This window comes from Leptopilina boulardi, unplaced genomic scaffold (assembly GCF_019393585.1).
Source record: "Leptopilina boulardi isolate dan_hultmark-lab unplaced genomic scaffold, ZJU_Lbou_2.1 LbouV2_13, whole genome shotgun sequence".
In the NCBI taxonomy this organism is placed as follows: Eukaryota; Metazoa; Arthropoda; class Insecta; order Hymenoptera; family Figitidae; genus Leptopilina; species Leptopilina boulardi.
In genome coordinates, this window is record NW_026137674.1 from 946953 (window position 1) to 972936 (window position 25984).

A 25984-nucleotide genomic window follows, 5' to 3' on the forward strand; every position below is an offset into this window, starting at 1 on the left:
TAAAAGAAGCGAAAATTAGTATGGAAGATACCGAAGCGATGCTAGATAAATTAAAGACACATGAAAGATTTAAGAGTTGGACAGAAAAGTCTTTGACGTATTTAGAGTACATAGGTGTGGTCAGATTAATTAGTCGCTATTCAAAGTGATAGCACGGTTAGTAAATTCTCTTCCAAAAAGACTCAGTGAAGATTTGGAAGGATTGATTATCTCCAAGTTTTTGTACTTTGCTTGTTTAATAAATAAAGTAGAGTTTGTTCTCAGTTGAGTAACCAACTCACAAAAATAATATTATTAGTTGTTTCTTACGGCGACAACAATAACAATGTTAATAAATATTCATTATATCAGTTTCATAAGAAATTAAAACAAAATAAACCATTTAAATAATATCTATATTCTCAAAATGTAAATACATCAACAAATAATTGAAACGTTCAGAAAATGTACAATTTTTTTTGTTATTCGAAATTTTGATAAAATAATAATTCAGTTCTATCGTAGAGAAATTATATAATCTATAGTGTATTGTTAATGAATATGCATTGCTCATCGATATGGGTTATTAAATTCCTTAAAATGTATGTAAAATTTTTTTTAGGATCCCGACACAATACGCAATACTGTTTGTCTACTAATTGTAAGTAAAAATTCATTTTTTCTTAGCAAAAAAAAAGTATTTGCTTTTGCTAGGCAAATTAATAATAATATCAAAAACTACAATTCCTCACGAAATTCAACATTATTTTTCATCGCTTCGAAAAGAAATTAATGCCAGGATTTTCTAAATTCTTTTTTTATAATAATAAAATATATGGGCAAATCTAAAAAACATGCACACTTCGACAAAAAAAAGTAAAATTTTTAAATTTGTAAGCACACATGTGGTTTTTATATCATTTTACTCATAATCGTTCAATAAATCAGAAAATATAAATGTAATTCATTTTCATAAAGTGCTTCAAAAGTTAGACCGAAAATAAACTTCTGCATTTGTTACGTCACGGCTATATATTTCGAGATATCAAGAGATATCACAAACTGCTTATATTAAATAAAAAAATCATCAAAATTTGATTTATATTATTATTATTATTATTTATTAACAAATTATGAACTAAAAACATAAACAAACATTTATAAAAATTAACCTCAAATTTTTTGCCTTGTGTTATAACCATGCTTACGAGTTATTGCACCCGTATTCTTCTTTTTTTCTCTATTTTCTTCAAGTGTATTTTTATTCTTTTTAAAAAATTTTAGTAAGTAAATACTATTCTAGAAAAGCTCTATTTTTGTAAAAATATAAAAAGAGTATTAAATTACCTGCAGACATTGTGTTTTCTTGATTTTTCACGTTTGTGAACAGGTTACAATAGACAACTCGTCTGAACATCGTTATTAAAAAAAAACATAGAATTTGACTAATTTTTAAAAAATAACCTTGCGTAAACTTCAAATTGCATATGTGAAAAATCACACGATGCAGTAAATCACGTTTTTATACATTTCTAATAAAGATTTTTTTGAAGCATTTTACATATATATGTAAAAATAAGTAAAATGATAATTACAAAAAGATTTAGGCGGTTTTGACTTATTTTGTAAGTGTGCCTTTAATTAAAGTGTCGTTGGAAAAAGGTTTACGCTGTATGTAGCAGATTATTTTACCTTTAAATGTAAGTTTATTTTAAAAGCACAACTTTTGTTAATGTACCGATTTATTCGTAATTATTTGAAGAATGCAATGCATACTTCGAAATGTTTTTTAAATAAGTGCTTCAAAAACTACAAGCGAAAAGTTGAAACTTTTCAAAATAATGGAAAGTAAAGTCACATCTTTTCGGTTCCTTATCATTTTGATATTTTTGACTGCACAACTTACTTACATAGTATAATTGAAATGTTATTATAAATACAAATAGCATGTAAAATTTCAAATATTTATATGGAGTGCTTCAAAAGTTATTCTACATTTCATTTTACATATCTGATAAGTCACACACAAATTTTTAATTTTTTGTTGTTTTCTGGCATTTACATTCGTATAACATTTAAGTTATTTACTAAATCACTTAAAAACTGTTTCGTATCATTCAAGTATCAGTAAATATATGTAATTCACAAGCAACTGGGTTAATATAATGTGTACCATTAAAAATAAGCCCAAGTCACACGAAAGTTACCTGTTTTTTAGATTTGCCCATATACGTAAATATCTCGATAATCATGAATTATTTACAATATCTAAAGTAATAATTATATTTCAAATTTAGTTATTACTCATCAATTTTGAGAAGTAAATGAATGTTTTAAATGATGTAAAACATCTTTTGAAGCTTCATTTAATTTTTTAAATTGGAGTAGATCCTTGGAATCACATTCCCACTTTTTTTGATACCATTTTTGAAATAAATGTAATCCATTGAAGGCTGCTGTTGCCTCATCTATAATATTTCCTGTTTCTATTTCTTCTTCAATATTTGGTTCACTTTGCTCATCATTTTCTTCATCACTTTCTTTATTGTCAGTTCCATCTGTATGTTCTTGACCTAGTGATCTGTAAATTAAAAGAATAGTGTTATTATACTTACTGGAATATAATTAACAAGTCAATAAAAAATATTATACCTTTGAATGGTTTGATGTAAGTTCCTAACATTCCAACCTGGTTCTAAACTATCAACTTGGAGCTACATTGATACTTGCTCGGTTCTGACATCTTCAAACCCAGGAAGTCTATATAAATTTTGAAGAATATCATCTTCCGTCACATCCGTTTTATCCCATGTTGTAATGTCACATCCAGGTATCAATTTCCTCCACTATCTACATATATTAGTTGCAGTTACATTACTCCAAGCTCGATCAATTTGAATACTGCAATTCAGCACATTTCTATTTTTTTAGAAAATTAATAAGAGATGGTTCATCTTCTTCTTAAATAAGTTCTCTTAAAAGCTTCTTCCTATAAAATTGCTTGGTTTTCGCAATGACTCCTTGATCCATCGGTTGGATTAAAGATGTAACGTTAGGTAAAAGATTTTGTACTTAAAAAAAAAATTTTTGCATTTAAAATTTAAAAAAATATTTTAGTGACAATATAATACAAATATGAGAGATTTTTTTTCAATCGCCCCAGCCCAAAAATTCAATGTTCTGGGATTGGCTTCATACTTTAATAAATTGTTGTCCTATATGATAGTAATAAATCCCTAAAATATAAACTCATTAAAAAAATATTTGTAGAAAGTAGAGGGGGTTGAAGTTTTGACGTTAAGGGTAACATTGTCATTTTCAAATCCCTATAACTATGACAAAAGTTAATGGATGTTAATTTATCTATAATGAATTTTAATGAATTTTTCACGTACTTTTCAAAAATGTATACAAAATTAAAAAAAAAAAATTTTAACCCCTTTTTTTCAAAATCAACCCTTATTTTTCGATTTTCACCCCTTCGGGAATTTTTTTTTTTATTTTTTTTATTTTCATTGGAAAGCTGAGGTTTTTTCCCATGAGCTATGTAAATATGAAAATGGGACAACAATAATTTTGTGAGAAACAGAATATGAAAGCAGCCGGTGCCTACCTAAATCCTTGAAGATGATCTTTAGGTATACCCGTTATCGGCACCACCTAGATTAATATTCTGTTTCTCACAAAATTATTGTTGTCCCATTTTCATATTTACATAGCTCATGGGAAAAAACTTCAGCACAAACCATGAGAGTAACTCTGTCTTTTGACACCTTAAAACCATATGTACTCTTTTCAAAATTACAAATAAAAGTCAAGGATGGTAGCAATCTCCAGAATAAACCAGTTTCGTCAGCATTATATATTTGTTGTAATTCTAAATTATTATCTCTTATTTTGTTTGCCAAATCGTCAACAAATTGTACACAGGTTTTAATGTCAGCAGACATTTTTTCTCCTTGCATGCTGCATGACCAAATTTTATACCTATCTTGAAACCTACAAAACCACCCAATACTAGCTTTAAATGTAGGTTCACCTTTTATTTCTTTATTTATAATTAAGGCCTTTTCTTTTAAAATTTCCACTGATACTGGTTGTCCGGCACATCTTTTTTCTTTAAACCAGTTATAAAGAATTTCTTCCAAAAGTGGATTTTTTGATAGTCATTCTTTTACGCTTATGAAGATAAGATTTTTCATCTATCTCCATAGCTTTTATATGATCTCTTTTGCTAAGATTTCTTATTCTCCGATTTGTTGACAATGATACTTCATACTTTCTCGCAATTTCAGAAAGATTTGTTTTAATTCCAGCAGCTTGGTTATTTTTTAAAAGTTGGTTAATTTCTTGTCGCTGACATTTAGAAAGAAAATTCAATTTTCTTTTTTCTCCATTCATATTTAAATAATATGGGTTCTGGAACAGAATCTGAAATTTTAGTTTAATTAAACATTAGTTATAAAGTAAAAAAAGTATAAAAATTTTTTAAATAAAATTAAAAGTATAATTAATTTATTAAATTAAAAATAAAGTAACTAAGATTGTTTAGTATGAACTGTTGCTCTTCCAAAATTCATTTCTGTAAATATTTTTTAATTAAAAATTCTATAAAATTCAATTATTGACTAAAATTAATAAAAATATGTTTTTTTCATTAGTTAAAAATACTTACTTCTGTTGAGAAAATACTTAACTTTAAAAAATATTTTCGTTTTAATTCATTTTTTGCAATTGCCACCAATATTTAATTCTTTAATGTTTATAAATTTCACATAGTTGCAAAATTCGAATCTTTTTTTTATTTTTCATGTCTGTGCCGTATATAATCTAATTTTGTCTTGTAAAACAATACCCTCTCTCTTTGCCTAGCACATAAGAATTTTGAGAAAAATGAGTTAATGAAACCAAAAAAGTTTTTTTGAGTTCCATAACACTACAGTATTTATGCAATATTTTTTATGTTGAATGGACTTTTTTCGAAAAATTGAATATTTTTCGATAAAATTGCATCAATACTGTAGTGTTATGGAACTTAAAAAAACTTTTTTGGTTTTAATACTCCATTTTTCCAAAAATTCTTATGTGCTAGGCAAAGAGAGAGGATTTTGTTTTACAAGACAAAATTAGATTATTTACGGCACAGACATGAATAATAAAAAAATACATTTATATTTTTTTGAAAGAAAAAGAACAATATGAAAAAAAAAGAAAAAAACATCTTCTAATTAAAATATTATAAGACCTTGCAAATATTTAAATTAAATAATTAAAAACAGTTTTTTAATAGAGTTTTGTAAATACAAACTGAATTTGACCTTGACTCAAATTTAGGTCCTGGAATAATACGTTCCAATTATTTCAAGTCCTGGAACCATTCGTTACATAATAAAGATAGTCCCTGAACAAACCGATCGGTTTCTTTATTTTTATACACCTATTGGACGAAAATAAAAAAATAATTAATTAATAACATAATATTTTTAAAAAATATTCTCTTATTTTCCATTTTTTACCGTTTTACCATACGATTGATAGTTCACAGTCATGAAAAAATTTTACAATAATTTGAGGATGAAAATAATAAACTTTGTGAAAGAAGTTGAATTTTTAGCAATCCTTTTTTTTGTTTTTAAAATTATTATATTTTTTGAAAAAATTCTAAAATTATTATTGAATTAAAATTTTTCTGTTTCCCTTAGTTTTTTTTATAGTTTTAAATAAATATGTCAGAAAAATTAAAACATTGGTGGGCAGCTCAAAATGATGACATGGAACAATACAATGCTCAGATTTTTCTAGCTTCTTTATTATCTTTCTTTGGGATATGTCTGTGTGATTTGAATCTAAATATCTAGTTTCTTAAGCAGCTAGTTCTAAAACTTCTAATCCTTTAAAGCATTGAGTGTAAATAATTGCAAACTGAACTAAGAATGTAGGATTAAAATCCAACTTAAAATCAAGACCTGAAATAATACAATGCTCAAATTCTTCTAGTCCCCATCTAGATAAAAGTTTAAAAAAAAACAAAAAAAAATTTATGATGAAATTTATTATCAATTGAGAAATGCAAATTCACAATGAATTCCAGGAGAGGAGTCCTAAAGTTTTGTATTTAAAAGTAAAAATTACGAACATAAATCAGTAACACTAAACTTAGTACCCAGACAGCACCGTTTTTCGCAGGGAGTTCGCGGGGAGTTCCCCGTGTTAAGTTCGGAAACTAAGTTGGGGAGCTTCAGGGGAAGTTCAGGCGAGCTCTATATGTCCTCGGTTTTATAACTCGCGGTGCGAAGTTCAGGATAGTTATCCGATTAAGTTTGCCGAAAAATTGTGGATAAAAGTTTAGGAAATATTAAATTTTGAGTTTTACAGAAATTTGCTTTGTGAATTTCTTTAAAACTATCTCCGGAAAGTACTCTAAAGATATATAGACAAATTTCCTGTAAAATTAAAATGCAAGTTTTTAGTAAATTTTATAAGGTAAGTTTATTATAAATGTTTTATAATATTTATTAAATAAAAGTAAAATTAAAAAAATTTATTTTTCCCTTATTGCGCTTTCTTTTATTTTTCCCCAACATTAACGGCGCAATTTTCGGAAATAAATTTGGAGGAGCTGGGGAATGAACCCGGACGCGCAACACAACAGCCAAGAACCCTAACCACTAACCTAACCAACGACCTGAAGGTGGGTAACTTTCGGGTCTTTATAGGGTGTTTTCGGCGCGTACTCAGAGTTAACTACAGAGTCAACAGTGGTGCTCAAACTTTGGATGGCGGATTTCCTTCAGACTCCTCATGCTGATTGGCGCAAAAATTTATAATTGCGACAAATGTATGAAACGTGCCTTAGGTTTAGAGAAATTTAAATGAAAACATAACTTATTTTCCTAGTTTTTCGATGAATTCCCCAAAAAGTTATAACTAGAATGCCCAGAGTTAACTCCGCTTTTGATCGAGAGCGAAAGAAAGGAGTAAAGGAAAAATGGCGTCAGGTATGTGTAACACGTGTGTCATGTTTAAAATTATTGTATAAATTAATGTTTATATTGTATATATAATTACATAATTTAAGTAAAATTTATTCTTTTTCTTTCTTAAATGATTAAAAGTATTTAATTTTTTTTTAATCGATCATTAATTTATGAAAGAAGCACTTACTTACACTTGTTTACAAATTAATAGAAGAAATATAATTAAATCATGAAATTAATTATAATTCGAAATTTTTAAATATTCCGCAAGATTCTAATATTTTATTAACATTATATTTATTTGACTAGTCAATATTTTTAAAAGTTACTTTTTTTGCTATAAACAGCGAATATTTAATTAATATTTATTTATTATTATTATCTGGTTGCAGAAGGTGACCTAATATTATACATTAATATTAATATATTTTAGTAATAAAATAAAAAACATGAAGATAACGATCACTCCGAGTCAAGGCAAACAAAAGAAAACAAAACTATTTCTTTACGTTTCAGCAGCACCGCTGCCCTCTTCAGAAACTACAAGATTTTTATTGACAAATAATTAAAATTTTACATATATAATTTAAAAAGTACAGTAAAAAGGTTTTTACCAATAAAAAAGAAACCAATTAACAAAATGGAAGACACACAAAATCTCAATAATAGTTACATTTATTTCCTCAACGATAAGAAGTCTGTTTAGCCACCTGTTTTAGTGTGCACTGACAGTTCTCTTACTTGTATATATATATATATAGTTGTATTTTTGTTTACTGACGGTCCGTTGACCCCCTCATTATATAATTGTCAAGCCACGTGCTTCTACTCAGTGTTTAGATAGACTGCCTATCGTACAGACGTCTATTCCTCTCTAATTATTTCATCTTCAAATGAATTACTTGAAGAAAATTTTCTTTTTTATTGGTAAAAACCTTTTTACTGTACTTTTTAAATTATATATGTAAAATTTTAATTATTTGTTAATAAAAATCTTGTAGTTTCTGAAGAGGGCAGCGGTGCTGCTGAAACGTAAAGAAATAGTTTTGTTTTCTTTTGTTTGCCTTGACTCGGAGTGATCGTTATCTTCCTGTTTTTTATTTAATATCGACCGAGTGATAAAATCATTTTATTTATTTTATATTTTAGTAATATTTTGTTATTTATACCCCAGGGAATTAAAAAATATAAATATCGCAATAAGTAAAATTAAGTTTTCTATCGACAAAAAGTAATGATCGTAAATGATCGTAAATATAAGATTGGAATACGAAAATATAATCTTCTTGTAATAATTTATGGTTTTTGGTTGACATTTTAAAAAATTTTCGCTAATTTTTACATACTTAAAGAGTTGAAAAATTTGAATTTTTGATAATCAACTGCAACAGAAATTATATAAAGTAAATTTTTGTATACAAAAAATTTAAAAAATTATTTGTGTTTTAATTTTAACGATTTTCAGATAATTTTGTATTGAAAGAAATTTTTGTCACTTTTATGTACAATTACAGAGGCCTGCAAAATTTTACTTTCTTTTGTAATAAAGAAATGGAAGGTGATTCTTATAGATTTTTTTACGCAGAATACGAATCTTACCTGAAATGATCCATAAAGTCAGGATTTTGTTACATGATTAAAAAATGGCTAATTTGTTCACTTTTTATGACTTTTTTACGGCTCAGAAGAAATTTTTTTTTCTTTTTCCGAAAAATATATTTAATAGAAGTATTTCTAAACTTTAAAACCCATTTTCATTCATCGTTTCACGACTTTTTAAGAAAAAGTTTTGTAGATTTGAATTTTCGTCATTTAGTCCAGTGTATACATTGACAAAAATAATCTATTAAACTTACAACTATTTTCCTTTGAAACAAAGTCATACACCTCAGCCTTCGTAGTTTTATACACTTGACTAAATGACAAAATTCATATATCTACATAAGTTTTCTTTAAGAAAATCGTATAACGATTTACAAAAATGGATATTAAATTTTAGAAATAGTACTACACGATACAATTCGGGAAAATGAAAATAGAAATTTTTGTGAGCCACAAAACATTCACAAAAATAGTCAAAGCAGTCATTTTTCGCCATTTAAGCTAATATTAAAGAAATTTTGACTTAATGGAATATTTTGAAGGTCAGATTCGTACTCTGTGTAAAAAATATATCACTTCCCATTTTTTAACAGAAGTGAAATTTTGCAAGCCTATGTTCTTTTATTTTCTTCAATCCGGATATTCGCAGTAACATATGTTACATTCCAATTACACTGAATTTGTATAATAACAAATTTTTAATTTCTTTGCAAAACAAAGCTCTTGATGAGGATGACGATGTTCTGATGGCAGCAATGGCAGTGTACAATTTGACTTTTACTGAGTTGGAGGATCTTAACCATATTAGAAATTTACTTGTGGCTCATACGAAGGAGAGAGAAGAGCACCAGAAAAATAAAAATTTTTTTGAGGAGACTGTGCCACTATATTCATTGTCAGGTAAAAAAATCAATACATTCGATTACATTAAGTCAATATATATTACCGTTAAAGTCCGGAAATCCGTTAATCTACACATCAATTAGTTAATATGCGGATTACCTGGCCAAATTCGTTAAAGTCCGAAAAGAAACTTTTGTTTCTCACATTAACTAGTTAATGTGCAGATTAACTAGGTAATGTGAAAATTACTGAGCTTATTGCAGTTAAAAAATTTGTTATTTTTGTTTGTTTAACTTTGACTTGACATTTTTCTATCGCATACGTGCGTAGACGTCAAATATTTGAGATTTAAAATATTCATTAAAATTGAAAATAATTTAATTTTTACAAGAGATTAATTATATACAGATTTGGCACTTTAACGGTTATTTACATATATACATATATATATAATATATATGGGACGTTTCGCGCCAACCGGGCCACCCATCTCTCCAAAATTGAGAGCTTTCAAAATTATTGATTATATATAGAAATTATTTGTATATATAAGTACTTTTGAAAAATGAGTGGCCGTTTGAAAAATCCAATATGGCGGCTGAAATATAACCAATAAAAGAATGAAAAACAGGAAAGATGGTTGCAAACATATAAATAAAAATGAATATAATGAAGAAAACAGCTCTGTATCGACATAAAATTCATCACTTAAGAATAGACAATATATACCATAAGTGAAAATAATAAATTTACCAAATCCAAAATGGCGGATCCAATATGGCGGACTAAAATTTTTAAAAGTAATTGGAATCACTTGAGACTTGCCACTAAGGGGTTTTTGGGGTCGCTGATAACGAATCTGAAGTCATTTTTTCTAAAATTCAAAATGGCGGATCCAATATGGCGGACTAAAATTTTTAAAAGTAATTGGAATCACTTGAGTCTTGCCACTAAGGGGTTTTTGGGGTCGCTGATAACGAATCTGAAGTCTTTTTTCTAAAATGGGTAAAAAGTTAAAACATAACAATAATTGTTTATTTAAACAATTTTATGCAGTAGTTTTCAGCAGTTTAACTGAATTTCTTATTTGGATTATTAATTTAATACTATGTGGTACTAAAAAGTTAATTATTTCATAGAAATTTGTTGATTTCCAGTTTTTTTTAATATGCTATAAATAATCAATAATAAATTGTTTTAAAAAATGAAATGTTTATCGTAACATTAATAAATTAGATTCTTATCCAGCGATCTAGAAAACACTTTAGAGCTAAATATTGAAAAGATTTATCGAGTTATTATTCTATTTAGACTATGACGTGTGCATACAATATGCTCAAGCAAGAAATTTAGTTACTTTTTTTAACGCTAGATGTCGAGGATGAATGAATCCATTTCTTTCTCACTATAGAGACGCAACTTCCATATGATAAATAGAAGCACTTTGGTGAACATTCTTTTTCTGTGTGGTTAATAGTTGATGCGTATACTGTTCTTCTTACTTCATTTTTTTATTTTCATATTTGATATTTATAACAAAAGATACAGAAAATCTGACTTTGATTAACCCTATGTGGCATAGTAGTAACCCAGATTACCTCTTTTTCTATTCTCAAATTTTTTCTTTACATTCAATCTTTTTTAAGTAAATTTAAAAAATTCTTTTTTATTGATAAATAAAACATTATTAAATGTAAAAAAATTAATAATAAATGCTGTTACGCTGATTTTGATCTTAATCTTTTTTCAAAATTCAGGCAGCTCTACCAAACAGCCCTTTTAAGGGCTATATGATGTAAAAAACCGATCGTGCAACCTCCCCGCGGTGTTCATCGGGTAACGTCAATGTCGACGGTACACTCTCTAAATCTGAGTTAGTAAAAATGTTTACTAATTTGAATTAGTGTCTCACTTTTTGCCTCTGAATTAGTAAAAATTTTACTAATTATTAGTAACTTTTACTAACAATTAGTAAAATTTAACTAATTCTAAAGCAAAAAGTGAGTCACTAATTTTAATTAGTAAACATTTTTACTAATTCAGATTTAAAGAGCAATTACTTAAGAAAATAATGTAATTCAATAAAAGTAAGATAAGATTTGTAATCAGCGACTCCTAAAACCCCCAAGTAACGACTTTTACACGATTTCGATTAATTCTTTGAAATTCGTCCGCCATATTGGATCCGCCATAATTAATTTTAGAAAAAAGACTTCAGATTCGTTATCAGCGACCCCAAAAACCCCTTAGTGGCAAGACTCAAGTGATTCCAATTACTTTTAAAAATTTTAGTCCGCCATATTGGATCCGCCATTTTGAATTTTAGAAAAAATGACTTCAGATTCGTTATCAGAAACCCCAAAAACCCCTTAGTGGCAAGTCTCAAGTGATTCCAATTACTTTTAAAAATTTTAGTCCGCCATATTGGATCCGCCATTTTGGATTTGGTAAATTTATTATTTTCACTTATGGTATATATTGTCTATTCTTAAGTGATGAATTTTATGTCGATACAGAGCTGTTTTCTTCATTATATTCATTTTTATTTATATGTTTGCAACCATCTTTCCTGTTTTTCATTCTTTTATTGGTTATATTTCAGCCGCCATATTGGATTTTTCAAACGGCCACTCATTTTTCAAAAGTACTTATATATACAAATAATTTCTATATATAATCAATAATTTTGAAAGCTCTCAATTTTGGAGAGATGGGTGGCCCGGTTGGCGCGAAACGTCCCATATATATATATATATATATATATATAAAAGATGAAGAGTTAAAAAAATATTTGGTTACTCTTAGGTACTTTTCTAGCTGGTACAACACTTTTCCGAAAATCTGCTCAACCGACTTTAAAAAAACAAAACCTATTCCATTATTTATCTACAAAAGTAGACAATGTCTAAACAAAAAATTCCCTTAATATATATTATATATTAATCATTTATTATTTTCTATTTTCATATTATAATTTAATTCTTTCTAATTATAGATTTTAAGTCGCACTTCCGGATGACAAGAACGACTTTTGAAAATTTAAGTCGCAGTTTGGGAAATGACTTGAATACGCCTTATTCCATTGTGCCAGTTGAGAAGAAATTTATTTATAACATTTTTACGGGCAATGCCCATTCGTACATAAGTACTAGAATTATAAAATTAACATTAAGCAGAGTGTAACTAGCGAAGACTCGACAGTTTATTCTCCCGCAGTATAATCCTCAAGAATTAGCTTTCGTAAATTCCTTGTAAATTCAGTTAAGGATATTCCAAAAAAATCGATACGATCATGGTATTGGTTCCCTTCGCTACTTAATCTATTTATTACAGAATTTGTTAAGTAATTTGTTCTTGTGAAAGGTAATTTAAACAGTTTTTGAACTCTCGAAGGTTTAAAAGGCACTGATATATTAAATAATGATAGTAAGCTCGGACAATTGATAATACCGTTGATAACCTTAAATAAAAATAAAAGGTCTGCATAGACAAATCGTTGTGACATTAGTGGAATATGAAAAGAATTACGCAAGTTAGAATATTCATGGCTATAAAAATCATATTCTATGCCTGAGCGTCTTGCCAAAAAGCGCAGAAATGTGTTTTGCATTCTTTCAATTTCTAGAAAAAGGTAATCCTGATAAGGTGACCAAATAACCGATGCAAATTCAGCAGTAGGCCTGACCAAGCAGAAATATAAAACTTTTAATGCGTGTACATTTTTAAAGCTAGATACATTTCTTAGTACGAAGCCCAAAGTTCTGGTTGCCCTGTTTATAATTTGGTGAATATGATCCCTGAAGTCGAGTGAGGCATCCAACTGGACCCCAAGATCACGCACCGAGGATCCTCTAGAAAGCTGCGTTTTGTTAATGGAATAATCAAAAATCATGTTGTTTCTGCGTCTTGTAAATGTGATGACATTGCATTTCTTGACATTTATTGGCAAATTATTTGCTACTGACCACTCGTGTAAGCAGTCAAGGTCTGCCTGTAAGTTGAGCTGGTCCTGCTTGTCACGAATGGTCTTAAACAATTTTAAATCGTCAGCAAAAAAAAGAAAGCTACTGTTTTTAAATAAATGAGTAGTGTCGTTGACAAATATTACAAAGAAAAGAGGACCCAAGTGCGAACCCTGGGGAACACCTGAGGTAGCCAAAAGGACATCAGAGTATTCATACTCCACCCTAACAGATATGTATCTGTCTGATAAGTAACTGCTAACCCAACAAAGCATGTCGCGTGTAAAGCCCAGAGCTTCAAGCTTAGCCAACAAAATAGTGTGGTCAACCTTATCAAAAGCCTTAGAGAAATCGGTATATATAGTGTCCACCTGATCTCCCTCCTCAAAGGCGCTAGCGACATAATTCGTAAAGAGAGTGAGGTTTGTTATGACAGATCTACGTCGCATGAAACCGTGCTGCTCGTCAATTATTGAACTCTCAAGTTGGTTAAATAAAATATCATGTACAAGACTTTCAAAAATCTTCGGTATACCACTAAGAATAGTTATAGGTCGATAATTCTTGACGTCATTTTTATCACCCTCCTTGTAAATTGGAACAACAATCCCTCTTTTCCAATCAATTGGAAAAATTCCACATGATAATGACCAGTTGAACAAAATACAAAGAGGTTCCACGAATGAAGAGCAACACGATCTCAGTAGCGAAGGAGGAATTCCGTCCGGCCCAGCGCCCTTTTTGGAATCAAGATTTTTAAGTTTACTCAAAATTGAATCTTTACTAATAATGAATGAATTAATGTGACAAGTATTCGGAAACTGAAAGTCCGAAGCCGTTGCAGTGGTAGAGGGAGAGCAGTGGACAGAACTAAAAAACGATCGAAAACAGTTTGCAATATCCGCGCTATTGCTCGCAGTGACATCGTTGAATTTTAATTGCTTTGGGAGACGTGAGTCCCCTTGAAGAGAGTGAATATAATTCCAAAAATATTTCGCATTTAATGTAACAGAATTTTCAACTTTTAGAATATAATTTCTATAAGATTTTTTTGATAGTGCTTTACATTGTGAGCGTAGAGAAGAAAAATGCTGGTAGTCAATTGAAGCATTAGTGCATTTATATTTCGCATGAGCTGCTTTCTTTTCAATAGTTAGACGCTTTAGTTCATTAGGGAACCAGGAAGGAAAGTTTGAAGCCGTTATTCGCTTAAGAGGTATAAAAAATTCAAATGCTGTATAAACATAGTTATAAAAAATAGTAACGGCGTCATCAATATTTTGCGTATCCAAAACCAGGTTCCAATCAATATTACAAAGAAAATTACAAATAGCGTTCAAGTTTGCTTTTTCAAAATTATATCTAAATCTAGGTTGGTAGATATTTGAATTTACGTTTGAATTTGCAAGAGTAAAAATTTTAAGGAGTAACGGAGGATGATAATTATCTATAGGAAGGATAGAATCAGTGGAAGTTTCCAGTATGTAGTTTAAGGAATTGTAAAGAATTAGATCGAGGATAGAACCAGAAAAATTCGTGAATGTATTGACCTGTGTCAAACCCATAAATTCAAAAGAGTTAGAAATTAAATTTGTAATTTCACGATTTGAACGAGAGGAACCAGGAAGTGAGGTACATAAAGGTTCGCTATCATTGGAAAAGTTCCATTTAATAAAAGGCAAGTTAAAATCGCCAATGACACATAATTTAGCAGTAGGATTAGAAGAAATAATTTCCTCCAGAGTTTCACAGACAATCGAGTAAATGTTTAAATCAGAATTCGGTGGTATGTAGAATGACCCAACAATGTATAAAGATGATCGGTGAGTAAACTTAATAAAAATACATTCGAGAGAAGTTACGTTTGTTGACAGCAATGAAGCGCGTAATAGTGGATCACATGCCACGAGTACCCCACCACCGCGTAGATTTGTACTAGTGTGACTATCTCTGTCACAGCGAAAAATATCAAAATTAGTTAAGCCAAGTTCTGAAGAAGCGAAGTCAGAGTTTAACCAGGTTTCTGTGAATATAACTAAGTTGAATGAAAATAGTGGAAAAGATTGACGAAGCAAAGCAAGTTTAGTTCTTAATCCTCTGACGTTTTGATAATACAAGGTAATATCAGATAGATTGTTTGAAGAGGCACAGTTTCGTTGACTCGGAAGGGAGGGGACATCTCTCTCTTCAGAATACAGTGAACGTCTAGAAGGCACACACGCACTGTGTAAGTCTTGCGTTGAACGAACACTAATACTGTCGCGCGAGAAGTGCTGGTTGTGGCTTATGGAGTGGGTGGGGTACGGGTGACTCGAGTCTTCACTGGTATTATAATCGGTACCCCTCTTCTGTAGACTATACGTAGGTCTGTCTCCCCCTTCGACAGTCTCTCGTTCATCGACGCCTGTGCCTCTTTGAAGAGGCGTGTTTGTAGAGGTGACTTGTCCCAAGACATCGTCATGTCTCTGTGTATGAACACCGGTAGTTGAGTGCGACTCGCCTTGGCTGTCTTGAATGCTACAGTCACTTTTTTGACAGATATTTCGTCTGTCAAGAATACACGCAGTGGACGGGGCCGTGGCGACATCTGTTGGTAATTACCAAGACGAGACATTGAGTGAATTGGTATGTTTTCGTTAGGCAATAAAAAATTTATAATATTATTAACAATTCCACTATCAGTATTCGAAAGTCCACCAGCAGGAGATTCGTTTCCACTTTCTGACAAGTTGTAAATAATCAGATTAGATTTACGCCTATTACGTTCATCTATTTCTTGAACACAGTCAGATAGGATGTGATCAGAAAGAGTGAGTAATTTATTATTTAGAGATGTTATTTCAGACTTCATACCTTGAAAATCGTTCTCCAAGACATCAACGCGAACCATTGCTGATGAAATAGTGTTCTCAATACTATTTACTCGCTGGGAGATATCTGTCACTGTTGTTTGTATTGGGTTAATTTGGAGGGAAATTTTCTTTAATTGATCTGATAGCATTAAAGACAAATCATCCTTTGTGATCGCAGCAGTACAAGTGGGCGATGGTGGTCTAGAGGAGCAACACTTTTTCTTTTTATGACAACCAGGGTGGTAAGGGAGGTTGCATTTTTCACAACGCACAATTTCTTTTTGAACTTCGACACCACATGCGCGGCAAACTTTGTCGGGAATAGACAGAGACATGATGATTTGTAGGTTAGAAAAACAGTCAGAGCGGGACTTGCTTATAAAAAGTCATATAATAAATGAAACCACTAAAAATAAATAGGATTACTGTAGGGGAAAAATGCACCAAACAGTTCATAAAGATTACACTACTCAAATTTTGCTAAAACTTTGCAAAAGACGAATTTCAACAGGGGAGCAAAAGAACACGTCCTGCCGAGAACTTCGCACATGCGCGATAGATTGGCTATTGCCAATCTTAGAGCATGTTAGATGAAAAATTTGCCAAGTTATAAGGATTCAAAGTTAAAAGAGTCAAAATGTTAGTTTGGAGAAAAACAAGTTTCAATTTCGAGTCTACCATTAGCTCCCATGCTAATAAAAAATTAAAAATATTATTATAACGTATTTGTAATTACGAACAAATTATAACAAACGCAAAAATCAACGCAGAACACACTACATTGTTTTTCATCATTAAAAAAAGTCAATTTGAACCATTTTTAGAAAATAGCGATTATCTTCTAAAATAAAACAGTCAAAGTGGTTCCTTTTCATGCGGACGTACACATATCCTCTTTTTATTTAGACCGAGGGGCTGTTCACTCTCAAATACCCGATTTGTAATGTAGAGAATATACTAGGTATCTTCCGAATATTCATCAATTAACATAAGAAAATATAAATTTCTTGATTCTGAATAAATTGTATTTTAAGTGGAGATTACCGGCGATTACTGAAAAGGACGTTCGAATTTGACGAATACTATGCGAATCCAACAAATCTCGTCGATTACAGTAAAATCCTAAGACATGCAGTAGGAATTGTTGCGAGTCACGAATGGTTACGGAGAAATACGAGCGAATTCGGCGGCAGCCGATTATTCACAAGTGAGTGTGAATTGAGCGAGTATTTCACAGTCGAACTTCGTCCTCAACTTCGTCTTGATCGCTCGATATAGGCTGACGTTGCCGCCATAGTTTCGATCATAACCTCTTAACCGAAATATATTATTATGAGTATATTCCACGGATAAGCATTATCGTTTCGTCTACAATTGTTTTTATGAAAATTGATAGCGAGGTGAATATTATTTTTATTTATTATTATAGTTTCTTTTCTCATTTATGTAAAATTATCTGAAAAAGTGCATATGTAGTTTTTCATTGTTTGTGTGTCAATTAATTTAGAAATTATGGTTAATAGTTTGTAAAAGGACATTTCTAAGTTCCTAAGTGCATGTTTTTTCTGTTTGAATAGTATATTAAGCAACGAGAGATAAAAGTTCGAGACGGACACGAGTGCTACAAACATCAACATAAAGAAATTAGACTCACTTTTAACTCGTTTTGTTTACGATATTTTTTATTACAAAGGCACAAATGTCGTGATTTGAGATATCTGAAGAGAGGTTAGCAAGCCATTCTTTTGTTTACTTTTATCAAAATGGTGTTCTTGTTTTCCCGTGGGGTTAAATAACACATGGCAGCGTCCTCATTTTACCCCACAGGAAAATAAGAACAAAAGAACGACTTCTTAACCTGTCTTCAGACATCTAAAAGCGCCAAATTTGTGCCTGCGTGATAATAATGTTATTAAATAAATGTAAATGAGATTTTTTTCAGAAATGAATAATAACATTACTTTCAAGGTTAAAACTAAATTTGAATCAATCTATTTAACTTGTGTGCAAAGCACCTGTTCTTCAAAAATTTAAAATACTCATAGTTTTGAGTTAATTAATCAAATAATCGCCCTCGGAAGAAGGTTAATTGATTAACTTATTTACAATTTTTCTTCATTTCTGTTCATTTCAATTCATTTAAAAACGTTAACAATTTATAAAATTTCTAGATTTCATCAAATACAGTATTTTTAATACTACCAAATTATGGCTAGTAATAATGATACCGCTGATCACGTTGATAATCAGGACAGATTTCGTCATTTTTTTTGGAATAAAATTCAAAACGCATTGGGCGTTGGCATTCCTGAGTATCTCAAAAATATTTTGAAATATAACAACTTGGACAATCCGTTGTCTTTTCGAGATATAACTGATGGAATCGTTAAGGATTTGGAGGATTTCCCAAAGACATCATTACTAGAATTGATTCAGGAAGAAGTAGATGTAGACATGAAGTCTTATTTTGGAATATATCATAAAAAACCAAGCAATTTTCGTTTTGTAGTTGGAGATAAATTGTTAATTAAGAAAATGGTGGATTTTATAAAGACTACACCTATCAATTATTGGAGTACCAAAACTTGTGATGAATCCCAGGATAAATCTTCGACTAATAATAATTGTAAAAAGCAAGAATCAATCCTTTTCAAACGGATTACACAGGGAGAGAAAAAATTTGCTGATATGATGGAGCCAACAACCGTGGCGTTATTGAAAAACGTGAGAATTAATGTTACGTTTGAGGGAACTAAATTTATAGCAGAAATATTTTGCCCTATCTGTAATCATGTATCACTTGTAACAAAATTTATTGATAATGAAAGGAAACCGATGTGGATTATTTCCAACTTTTATAAACACTTTAAAAAACATGCGAAAAAAGAAACTTCTCAGAACAAGGAAATCATTAATCACAACTCGACAACAGGTAAGAAAGAGGCACGCTAGAAAATCGACTTTTACACTATATTGTTTACATCTTTTGAATTTTTATTTTTTTAAACAGTTTCAAAATGAATCGTGTAACCTAACTTTCAAAACGTATTGTCTTTTTATGTTTTCATTCAGCTGATTTCCAATCTACTATCCCATTTCAAGATGCAAACAGCGCAAATGTTCCAGAAAGTGTATTTCCTATCAATGAGACTTATGCAGCACAGCCGTCAACAACTATGGGACATGCTGTATCAATGCTCACCAATCTGACTTCATGTCAGGGGGAATAAAAAGTCAAGACAGTTGTCGGACGAACTCTCTTGACAGTTTTAATGGAAACATTGACAACGTCCGAATGGAATATGAGTGTGACGAAAATTTTAGTAATGCGACAGACTATAATTATGATATTTTGGACATTGGAGGTTTAACAAAGAAAACATCTACTTTTCTAACAATGCTTATTAAATCTAAGGAACAGAGGTTTAATTGTAAAAGTGGTGGATATAGATATTCGAATGCCCTAAAATTGTTTTCAACATATTTATTTATAGTTAGTGGTCGTATTGCTTATGAAACGCTAGCAGCAAACTTGCCACTTCCATCCATAAGCACAGTATTGCGAACAATTCGTGCTTCATCGACGTCACTGATTGAGGGATCTTGTCGCACTATAGACTTGGTGCATTTTTTACAACGCAGAAATTTACCTCCAGTAGTATGGCTGAGCGAAGACGCTACTAGGATTACTGGTCGCGTACAGTATGACGCTCACACAAACCAATTGATAGGTTTCGTGCTCCCTTTCGATCATCACGGCATGCCTGTTTCACAGTCTTTTCAAGCTACTTCAGCAAAAGACATTTACGACCATTTCAGAAATAATACACCAGCTCCATTTTTATACACAGTAATGGCACAATCATTAGAGATCAACGCTCCTTGTTTTTGTTTGTGTTTATTCGGTACCGACAATAAGTTCACTTACGAAAATGTTCTCAACCGTTGGAAATTTATATGTGCGGATCTGAATAAACATGGTATTAAAGTAGCCGGTATCTCTTCTGATGGAGATTCACGGTTACTGAAAGCCATGCGACAGAAAATGAACCTTGGCCTTCAGTTTCCTAATTTTTGTGACATAGAAAACAATTACTCAATACCGGGATTCCATGCAGCCATTTTGCCAAATTTTCTTTGCACTCAAGACACTGTGCACATTGGTGGAAAATTAAGATGCAGATTATTAAAATATTCATTATTAATGCCGTTAGGAAATTTTATTATTTCTTCTGGTCATTTACAAATTTTAATTGATTCTGTTTCCAAAGACAAGCACCTTTTGACTCAAAGTGACTTATCACCCAGAGATAAAATGAACTTTGGTTCGGTAATTAAAATTTGTGACCCAAAAATTTGGGCATTGCTAGAAAATCACGTACCGGGTAGCGAAGGTACCAGAGAATACCTAAAAATAATGTATTACGTGCTACATTCTTATCTATCAGTATCATTAACCATTAATGATAGAATATACTACTTATGGTACAGTGTATTTTTCCTGCGATTATGGCGAGCTTGGTTGAATGCAAGGCCTGACTACTCTGTGACTAGTAACTGTATAACAGCAAATGCTTACTTATGCATTGAATTAAATGCACATAGTTTGCTAAATGCACTTTTTCAATGTATAAAGCAGCAGTCTGTTAAACAGTTTCTAATTTGGCAGTTTGGTAGCCAGCAGTGCGAAAGTTTCTTCAGAAATCTTCGGTCTACTAGTACCACATGCTCAACGGTAGTAAATTGCAGTCTATTAGAGAGTATCAATAGAATACAGAGAATTCAATTGCAAGCTGATATTTCCGTCATGGACTTTAAAAGAGAATCCGAAAACCTGCTTTTCCCAAGAACGCGACATTTGAACTCCTCTTACGAAATGCAAGATAAAGAAATAAGTTCTCCTTCAGTTTTATTGGATAAAAATGTAGCACTTCCTGACTATTCCACGATTAGAGATGTACTTGATCGCGCAAAAACTGATGCACATACAATTATTAATTTATTAGGCATGACTACAGATATCAGCAAAGCAAATGATATTCAAATACGAAACATCGATGTCGGCAGCAATGGTAACATTGAAAATATCGTCGATGAAGAAGAAACTTCAGATAATGAAGATTTTTCAGATAGTACAGAAATCAATTGTGATGATTGTGATGGAGTTTTCGAATCTGAAGAAGTTCTACAAGATTTGACGATTTTATCAAATGTTACAGGGACACTCGAGTTACAAGATTTTTCGCAAAATATTACACAAATTGGACAAGACAGTCCATTCACAGTAGTTAAAGACTCGAATGGGAAAGAGCATGTTGTAAGAAAATCTTCCATTTGTTGGCTCCTACATTCTAATAGTTCAAAATTAAGCAATGATCGCTTAAAAAGGGTACGAGCTTCCGAATATGAAAAATATTCAAAATCAAATAAAAAAACCGTATGTGAAGTTCATAAATCGGAACAAATCTGTGTTGGAGATTGGTGTTTATTTAAGAAAAGTAACAGTGAGAATTGTTTAATTGGTTTGGTACTTGGCTTTGCGTATGTAGATGGTAAAACTTGGAAAAATATCGAATATTCGAATAATTTTGCTAACATTAATGGAAATAAAAAAAATATTGGAGTACTGTGCCATTGGTTTAAAGTAAACGATTGCGGTCAACTAATGTTGATTGAAATTCATGTACATGGCTATCTACCCATTCAACAATATACAACAACAATTCCATCACCTGAAGTAACAGAGAATGGATTGACATTAGATACCAAAGTTTATGATGCAATTAAAAAGAGCTTGTAAAATATTTCATATATATATATATATTTTTTTTTATAAAAGAGAATTAAATATTATAATGATAATATACATAGAGACAACATTGTTTATACCAAAATTAGCGTCAGAATGCGAATGGAAAGCACATTCTGCTCATGCTTACGACTGATTATAGTTTTGTTATTTTTATTATTATTTTTATTATCATTATATATCTAATAGTCCTTCAAGCTTGTATCTTTCCTAAACTTGTAACATTTTTATATTTAAAATTTAAAATAATAAGAAATTAAGTTGGTTCGTCAAATGCTTGTTTATTATTAAATTTTTTAAAAGCGTTCCTAGAAAGATACATATTTTTGCAAAGTTCTGAACATTATAGTTTAATGGTAAAATATTGATTACGCACAAGTATTATTTTACATAAATATTTTACACTCTTCACTTCTTGCAGAAGAAAAAATTTTTAAATAAAATACATTTAATAACATTTTCAATAACTTTTGCATAATATGTAATTAGTTTGAGGTTATGACAATACTCTAAAGGTTTATTCAAATTATAGATAACAACAAATAATATAAAATTATTTACACTAATTATTATTATTGACTGACTTCTTTTATCATAATCTTCACCTCCTTGTATATAGTGACGCTCCACGAGAGAAAGGACCTATCCCCAAAATAACATTAGGGTTAGTTTTCATGCACTGCGCACGGAAAACTGTGCCTGATGTTATTTCGGGGATAGGTCCCTTCTCTCGTGGAGCGTCACATACTTTATCTAGTCTGCAACACGAAGCAGCGCAAAGAAGGAATTTGTGAAAATACTGTGAATATCAACGAGTCCGTGCGATTCCATTCGAATCCGAAGCCGAATACGTACGAGTCCTTGCGATTAAGCGCGAGGTATAGTCAATTGCTCAAATACTACCGAATTAAACAATTAATCTATTTTTCTTGCAAGTAACTCTCAATTACTTCAAATAAAATGAAAGCACTATTTTCCTTATTTTCAAAATAGGAATTACAAAAATGACTAGCAATCCTAAAAATCTTTAATGAATTCTCCAATATTGTTCAATTGGATTTTCAGTGAACAGCCCCTCGATTTAGACAAATTGTGCACGACAGAACTTTCATCTTAATTTTTACTTTACCGAATTTTCTTTTATTACTATTTACATTTCACGAAATTGTCATTCATTTAAATTTTCATTCGTTCCAATTTTCATGTAAAAATGTATTTTTAATCGAAAGTTTAAATGGTAGAATGTATGTCAATAATTTTTTTATTTTTGTCGGATTTTTATTCTTTGAATTTTCGTGAGATTAAATTTCGGTTTTCAGCATTAAATAATCAATTATTTTTTATTTGATTTTTGCAACTTAAATTGTTTAAAAATATGGGCAATGAAAAATGAATGAAAGAGATCTACTTTAAATGATGATCTATATATATTTTAAGAATCTTTTATTGTTTGCTTTTAAGCGAAAGAGATCGGAGATATCATGACAATCGGATATATGAAGTGACCCTCTTCAATCGTCGATTTTTAGGATAAATATTTAAAATATCAATAAAAAATTTTTTTACTTTAGATTCAAATTAATGTGCAGCAGGCTTCGCACTTATATACTAAAAGCTACTATTTGCTACTTTTTCTATAGTTTGCTACTATTTTTATACTTTTTCCAGCATTCTGCTACTAAAAGCTACTTTTTTTAGAATTTTCCCTATTTCATTTCCCTTTAAAAAGAAAGAAATTATAATCGAGATGTATTTTTATAGTCTTGGTCAGTTATCCTTCTATTCTATTTTCGTTTTCTTTTTTCATTCATTTCGTCCTAATTTTTATAAATAATATCAGTTTTTTGCTTCTTTCATATTTTTATTTTTACATTTTATTTCTGGTATCAATTTTTGCAGTATTATTTAGGTATTAAATCATAACTTTTATATTTAAAAACTAATTAATAATTAAGTTTTATTAATTTCTTAAAATAGATTACAATTTTTTGAAATTTGTTTACAATATTGCTTTTTCTTTAATGTAAAATATTATCCAATTTAAATTAAAAGAAGAAATTTTATTTATTTTATGGTACTTATGGATTTAACTTATTTTGTAATCGTTTAAATTAAATTTTTAAACAATTGAAGTTTTATTAAATCACTTAAAATTAAATAAAATTTTATTTTTTGAATTTGTGATCAATTAAATAAAGTAACTGTTTTTTGAAGTACCTAAAATTTATAATTTTTTCAGATAAAATTCTCGATTACTCCCTTAAATTATGGAATTTTCTCTCAATTTCTTCATTCCAAGACTTTTTATTTCCTTAAATTCTCAATTTTCTTTTTTTATTTATAAAATTATTGTATATTTTAAAACATTTTTTTTCTCAAATTCTAGTATTTTATTCTAAGATTTTCTATTTTCTTAAATTTTCAAGTTTCTTTTCATTTTTTAAAACGATTTTTTCCCTCAAATTCTTCTTCTATTTCAGGAATTTTAAAAATTTACTTATTTATTAAGGTGCTTAGTAAGTCAGGGATCTTTTTCTGAATATTATTATCCGCCCTATGTAATTGTTCAAATTTAACCATTTCATTTTACTTAAATAACAGTAAAATGTAAATGAAAATAAAAATTGTGTATGTAAGTTAGTTTTTTACATTTTTTTATGAATTTTAAATTCAAATTGAAAATTTTTTGTTAATTTTCAGACGCAATTCTCGATTACTCCCTTAAATTATTGAATTATTAGATAATTGTTCTTATAAATGCAAAAATATAATATTTTTCCGTGGCTACTTTTTCATACTTTTTTTACCTTCAAAGTTACTTTTTACTACTTTTTTTAATTAACTAAGGAGTGCGAAGCCTGGCACAGTTTAATTAGAGAAATGTACGAAAATTGAAAAATAATTCTTAGTAGAAAAAAATGTTCAAAAAAGGTCATTTCAAAAAGGTCATTTGTATGAGAAAGAACCCCTTTAATTATAATTTACTTTTTTTTAAATTCTTATTTCATAATGCTTCAGCCCTGAAGGCCCAGAAACATTCTAAACCTTGGGAATCATACCTTTACATTTTTCTAATCTAATTATAATTTACTTCACATTCGCTTAGTATAAATTCTGCTGAAATAAGTTCCCAAAAATTACAATTTTAAAATTCGGCTAAACTGAAACTTAAAATTATGAAGTTTGATGTACTGGGAAATTTTATTAATAACTTCTAAGGAACATTCATACGTTCCGTGTTTAGTGTCTACAAATTAGATTGATGGATAATATTTGATACCTTATTCCTTTTGTTATCTTTCTACTGTTTAATGGTAAACTTCTTTTTCTGTTACAGAAAGTGAAGTTTATATTAACAATTTTTGCACATTTAATGTTTTCCCATTTTCTTTACGTTTAATTTGCTGTAATAATGTGATGCTAAAAGTAACGTTTCTTTTTAGATCTGTTGCTGATCGATTTAATGTCAGCCAATCCACGGCATGGATCAAATATTTTCAGGGTGTCTAGCAAGTCTTAAAAAAAATTACCCGACTTTTCCGTGACTCTTCCCTGACTTTTCTAACTGTTAAAATTAAAAATTTTATTATGAAACAAATTTTTTATTGGCTATTAATATTAGATTTTAAATAAATATTAACTTTTTGATAATTGAACTCTGCAATTCTTCTAATTGTGATCAACTTCAAATTCATTCGTTACAAATTTCAATAAATATCAATATTCAATAATCAAAACATTCATTGTTTAAAATTTTAATCAATCAAATTTACTTCTTTCACATAAAATTGTAGTCTAATAAAAATTAGAATCGATTGAAATTTTCATCAATTTCAATTTGAATTAATGTAAATTTAAGTCGATTAAAATTTGAATATATTCAAAACTTATAACGTTTAAACTTTGGATGAATTAATTTCCAAGTAGATTAAAATTTTCATCAACTAATGTTTAAATTAA

General features: G+C 29.8%; 2 protein-coding genes across 5 annotated transcripts in view; one reads left to right on the top strand and one right to left on the bottom strand.

Moving 5' to 3' along the window:
- Nucleotides 1–441: 441 nt before the first annotated feature.
- The window catches only part of LOC127291235 (uncharacterized), a 34894-nt gene continuing 9351 nt past the window's right edge, over nt 442–25984 (bottom strand). Inside the window, exons 1-3 of one of the 3 annotated variants that reach the window (XR_007844564.1) lie at nt 5298–5413; nt 2632–4410; nt 442–2560 (exon numbers count right to left, since the gene is read on the bottom strand). Coding sequence is in view for 1 of the 3 variants with exons in the window: in XM_051320233.1 (XP_051176190.1) it covers nt 5409–5416 (8 nt within the window). In the remaining 2 variants the exon portion in view is untranslated. Of the gene's footprint in view, nt 2561–2631; nt 4411–4912; nt 5417–25984 lie in introns of those variants that run through there. The other 2 variants (XR_007844563.1, XM_051320233.1) reach the window with 2 other exon arrangements.
- LOC127291234 (uncharacterized) lies at nt 7797–25677 on the top strand. Of its 2 annotated transcripts, none has more exons than XM_051320231.1 (3): nt 7797–7883; nt 9279–9458; nt 25468–25677. In XM_051320231.1, exons 1-3 carry the CDS (start codon nt 7850–7852, stop codon nt 25542–25544), a joined length of 291 nt encoding a protein of 96 aa, XP_051176188.1. In that variant the 5' UTR covers nt 7797–7849; the 3' UTR covers nt 25545–25677. The 2 variants fall into 2 exon arrangements, with proteins under 2 accessions (XP_051176188.1, XP_051176187.1); XM_051320230.1 differs by lacking the exon at nt 25468–25677 and adding an exon at nt 12397–12648.

Bases quoted from the DNA above. Each gene is read 5' to 3' on its own strand.
- LOC127291234 (XM_051320230.1), top strand. From the start codon at position 7,850: ATGAATTACTTGAAGAAAATTTTCTTTTTTATTG. The intron at 7,884-9,278 runs GTAAAAACCTTT...TGCAAAACAAAG, and splicing joins GAAAATTTTCTTTTTTATTG to CTCTTGATGAGGATGACGAT. The intron at 9,459-12,396 runs GTAAAAAAATCA...TTCTAATTATAG, and splicing joins GCCACTATATTCATTGTCAG to ATTTTAAGTCGCACTTCCGG.